This window comes from Aureococcus anophagefferens (assembly GCF_000186865.1).
Source record: "Aureococcus anophagefferens unplaced genomic scaffold AURANscaffold_22, whole genome shotgun sequence".
NCBI lineage: Eukaryota > Pelagophyceae > Pelagomonadales > Pelagomonadaceae > Aureococcus > Aureococcus anophagefferens.
In genome coordinates, this window is record NW_008705582.1 from 637,689 (window position 1) to 642,905 (window position 5,217).

At 53.1% G+C, this 5,217-nt stretch overlaps 2 protein-coding genes across 2 annotated transcripts; both read left to right on the forward strand.

The window, feature by feature from the left end:
• Window positions 1-405: 405 nt before the first annotated feature.
• On the forward strand, window positions 406-2,458 carry AURANDRAFT_70315 (hypothetical protein; the record flags this gene model as incomplete). The annotated part of the gene is given in 5 exon segments (XM_009041591.1): window positions 406-524; window positions 584-628; window positions 690-820; window positions 879-2,309; window positions 2,329-2,458. 5 exon segments carry the CDS (start codon window positions 422-424, stop codon window positions 2,416-2,418), a joined length of 1,800 nt encoding a protein of 599 aa, XP_009039839.1.
• A 1,618-nt stretch (window positions 2,459-4,076) lies between these two features.
• Window positions 4,077-4,397, forward strand: DLC2 (hypothetical protein; the record flags this gene model as incomplete). Its single annotated transcript, XM_009041592.1, has 2 exons — window positions 4,077-4,275; window positions 4,324-4,397. 2 exons carry the CDS (start codon window positions 4,077-4,079, stop codon window positions 4,395-4,397), a joined length of 273 nt encoding a protein of 90 aa, XP_009039840.1.
• Window positions 4,398-5,217: the final 820 nt, after the last annotated feature.

Sequence of the window (5,217 nt, forward strand, 5' to 3'; positions counted from 1 at the left end):
GGCGCTGGGGTAGAGAATTTGTTCCCTGTGTAGTGCGAGTGTCGCCCGTGTGTATTTCGGTTTTGGTTGCGATCGCGGTGCACCTGCTACCATGATAAAGCGGCGAATATCGCCCTTAGAACGCGAGTGTGATTAAGCACAATCAAAGTGCGCTTGGCGATAAGCCAGCTACCTAGGGAGCCTACATTCCGCTCCTTGGGCTATGCTACCCTAACTCGGGACTATGCTATCCTCCCTATGCTGGGACGCTCATACTGGCCTATGCTGGCTATGCTCAGTCTGCCTTATACTGGCTATGCTCATGCTATACTATGCTGGTGCTTCATACTAGCATACTCGGATTCTAACAATATATACGGATTATGTACACTGTAGCCTAGTTAACATAGTAGCTTGAGATCATTGCTCAGGCGTCGCCAGTATGGGTTTGGATTACGACAATTCGGCCTTTTACTATTTCAGCATGACCATGCTGGGAATTTACGTCATTCCATCGACATGGTGGGCGCTTGGGTACATATATCGCGAGCTACAGCGACGAGAGTGGGCTTTATAACATATGGGAAGACCAGAGTCTGCACAGGTGCGTTGGTGCCCGGGCAGCGACTTGGCGAAGAGGTGCGGACGAGTGCGCTACCGCGCGTCGACTCTCTTGAGAGAGATTCAGCTGCGCGACTGTCATTTTGCAGGTCTAGAGAAGGACAAGGCAAAGCAGCTCAGGGAGCGCCGGTCAGCGCGCAAGTTGCTGACAAAGACATCCTTTCTTCTTCACATCGCACTTTTGACTGTAGCCTGGGCGATTCTCTTGATGTTGATACGAGCAGCAACCAGAGTCTCGCGAACTTTTTCTACCGTAGAACCTAACTAGGAGCTCCCAGGCCCTGACCTTCGATGCGGAGCTTGCGTCCTTCGATCCCTTTAAGATTCTCGGCGTGGACCCAAATGCCGAAGACAAGGAAATTCGCAAAGCTTACCGCAAACTGTCACTCGAGTATCACCCGGACAAGAATCAAGGGAACAAACTGGCGGAGGAGATGTTTATGAAGGTTGCCAAGGCGTATGAGGCATTGACAGATGAAGAAGCCAAGAAAAATTGGCTGGAATATGGCAATCCAGACGGCAAGCAGTCCCTTGAAGTGTCCATCGGCCTTCCCACTTTCCTCCTGGACGAGTCAAACCATTACGCCATCCTCTGTATCTATCTTGGAATCCTTGTCGTAATCATCCCAGCTATTGTTGCCGCATGGTATCAACACTCCCGAAAATTCGGGGAGAATAATGTCATGTATGAGACATATAGCTTCTTTTTGCACGTACTCTCCGAGCACTCGACGGCAAAAATGTTGCCAGAGGTTCTCGCAGGCGCTGCAGAAAATCGGTCAGCCGTTAGTATCGGCGACGGGACTAAGCAAGCTGAGCTCGTACGTCTTATTGCTAAACTGAGGCAAGGATTGATGCACAAGCCGCGTTTCGAGCATCCAGCAGTCCTGAAGGGTAACGCTTTGCTCCATGCTCACATCCACCACCTCGAGCTCTCACCCACGTTACAGTCGGACCTACGCAGTATTTTAGTCAATGCACCTGTCCTTATTGATGCCATGATGGAACTTGCGCAGTCGCAGCGGTGGATGCAGACTTCGGTGAACGTGGTCGACTTTTCGCAGTATCTGACACAAGCGCTTTGGATCAAAGATCACTCGCTGATGCAACTACCGCATATTGGTGAGAAAGAGGTTCAGCACTGTGTTAAGGGTAAAGGTGCTGTCAAAACCCTCCGAGAATACCTTGACGTTGCCGATGAGGAGAAAAAAGGTCTTGCTGCCATGTCGGACATGCAATGCGCCGACGTCATTCGCGTCTGCAACTTGATGCCTGCCCTGCGATGCAAGTTCAAACTTTATGTTGAGGATGAGGCTGAAATTGCTGAACGCGACCTCGTTACCCTGCTTGTGGCATTCGATCGGACGAATTTGGCCGACGGAGAGATGGCGCCACCTGTCCATGCACCCAAGTTTCCCGCAGCTCGCCTTGAGACCTGGTGGGTCCTAGTCTCAGACCGAGCCGGCAATCTAATACTCGCCGACAAAATTGTTACCCAGACGAAGATTGTCGATCACCATGTCAAGTTCCTCGCACCACCCCAAGCTGGAACTTATGTTTTCAATGTTGATCTCAAGTCTTCGGACTACCTTGGCCTTGACATTCGTGAACAGGTGAAAATGAATGTCATTCCTGCAGCCCAGCTGCCCGAGTATGCTGCTCACCCTGATGACCTCAATCTTGATGATGAGCCCACGCTCTTTGAACAGGTGATGTCAGGAAATGCAGATACGGACTCTGAGACAGACGACGACGATGATGATGAACATAATGCTGATGATAAGGATACCACAGACCTACGAGATGAAGCTGCTTTGACTGAGGCTGAGCGCCGCCGACGAAAAGCTCGCATTCAGCGCAAAAGGAAGATCCAAGACAATGCTAAGAATGAGGCAAAGTCTGCTCCCGATGACGTCGGCAGTGAAAATGTCAATGATAGTGATGATGACGAAGATAGCGACGATTAAAATCTCCCGAGGGGCCGCGGTCCGTTCGAAGGCTGCAGCAGAACAAGTGCTGCTGCGCATTTGCAAACCAGCAGTGTGTCAACCTTACTTGGCGACACATTGATTCGCCCCTAGCGTGAGTAAATCGGAAATAGAGCACCACCGCCATCCCAGTGGAGTCAACGGACCAGGGGCAGCCAACGGACCAGGGGCAGCCAAAGCAGAAAACAAGAAGCTCAATGAGGGCAACTCTGCGATGTATGCGCACAGCCGGCATCAGCGAAACGCACCCTTACCTAGAATTCACTCAGCTGAATGAACTGCTGGGGTGTTGATGCTCCTCGGCGCACAGCTATTATCGAAGTCAACACGGCATCTAATTAAATGGCCTGGCGTGCCCACAGCCGGGTAGTTGGCTCCGGGATTACCCCAAGGCTCCAGAACACGACAATCCCAAGTACTGCTCGAGCGCGGGAAATACGACGCTTTCTCGTTTGCCCCCCCCTTGCCCCCCGGGGGGGGCTGGCTAACGAGAGTAAACTATGGGATAGGGAGGCAGCCTAGTGGGGCTGGCTAGTGGGGCTGCCCACGGGGCTGCCCTAGCCCGCGGGAAATTCGACGCGCTCTAGTTTGGGGGCCGCCCGCAGGGGCCGCCCAGCCCGCGGGAAATTCGACGCTTTCTAGTTTGGACCCCGCCCGCCCCCCCGGCGCCTGAGTAAAGCCCCCAGCCGCCGACCAAAAACTCTCGGGGGCGTTTCGGGTTCCTTGGGGCCCCGTCCGGCGCAGGGGGGGGGTTCTGGGCGGGGTCACGGTCCTGCTGGCGGCCGCGGCCGCGGGGCCGCGGAGAAATTTTTTACTACATCGACCTGGGCCCAAATGACAACCTTAAATCTTACAGTGTCACTAAGCCTGTCGAAAAACGCCGCAGTTTCCCAGGGTACTACGACGAGAAAGGTACCTCGTACACCAGGAAACGCAACACGACTCCGTTGCGTCCGAATAGTAATGAATATAAGGAAGGTTATACTGCTGACCGCATTGTGATCATAGCCATTGAAGGATTGGTTTATGCAGAAGGGCGGGAAAGTGCCTCCCGAGTGTGTCTGAAAGTGAACGCCTTTTTGAAATAATTACAAGTCCCAGTGAATTACTTGGATGTTACTCACTTAACCTACTCAAGCGATCGGAGATGGAAAGCCCCGATTCAACTAGCCTGCGGGCCTGAGTAGGCAGCCTACATAATCACTACCATACCCTAGTCCTAGAGTCGGGCTGAGGGTAAACTTCCTTTATAGCTGCCCTGCCGTCCGAGGGTGGACTATCGAGGCTACGCAGTGGCGGTACACCGGCGTCTCTGTTATCCTCACGGTAACTCAGCTGCCGTAGTATACGGGGGCCGGGGCTACTGGACGAACGGGCAGAGGATCTGCCTCACTAGGTCCACGAAGACTCTCCGTCTATTACAGTGCGGGACGCATAGAGCAATACTGCCTCTGGAGGATACTCCTCCAGTGCGTTAATCTGCTCGCAATGGGTGATGACCCGTGGCAGAATTCAGAAGAGCTTGCATTTATACCTGAACAAGTTGAGCCAATGCTAACTAATGTACTGGCAGCGGTGCTGGCCAATGAAGTCTACGAGGACGCAAAGGTGCCCGTGTGGATAGATTCCATCTGCGAGAAATCTATGGAATCACTCGCGAAATTGAGCAAGCCTTTTAAATACATAGGTAGACATCTGCGAATTTTCCCATATATAGATATAACATTTCACGTAGTTACATGTCTCATCATACAAAAGAACGGCGCTGGAATACACAGCGCACAATCCTGCTTTTGGGACGTCAGGTAGCCATTCAGCCGTGTTTATCAGTCTTTTCATTGGTGCCTGTAGCAACGACAACTGTGCTAGAGTCGCGTATCCGCTAGCTAATAAACGTGAAGTCCAAGATAGTCGAATGTAAGACTGTCTTATTTAATAAGACTGGTCACATGCTAAGCAAGGTATTGTGTCGTGACATGCTTCGGAGTCGCAATGTGATTTCACGAAGGCGAGATCGTCCTTGAGTTCTCATGAGATCCTCTCGTAACGGTGGCCTGTATATGGCACAGCCAAGCCTGAGACCCCATGAAGGTGCCGGTCACCTGGAGGGCGCGCCAAGGACGAAAGCTGGTGGTATAGAGAGAGAGAGAATAGAGAGTTCCAGCTCCAGTTGGGGGAGAGTACCAGAGCCCCCCTAGTTCGGCCCCTTCCACCCCCCCCCACCCCCCCCCCGGCGGTTTGTGGACTCTGCTGGAGCCTCCGGAGGAGGCGCTTCCTTCCCTCCAACCGCTGAACCCCCCACAGCGCCCGGCGCCGGGGGCGGGGCCGCCCCGTCCCCGATAGCGCCTGTCAGCAAGGCATACGAGCCTCTCGGCGGCCGACCCCCCAACAAATATCTGCCCCTCCCCTCCAAAAGAAAGACCCAGGCCCAAACCCTCATCTTAGTGAACTTCGTTGAACGGCACCTTGACGTCAACGTTGCAGTGCACTTTACCCCACTGCGCTTCTGCTGCGCATCCTGCTAGTATCCACCTTCAGGTCTTAATAGACGGCGAACCTGAAGGAGTGTGACCTCCGCAGAGGCAGAAGTAGCACATGAGCTATATAGCACCTTTACTCGTATAATTCT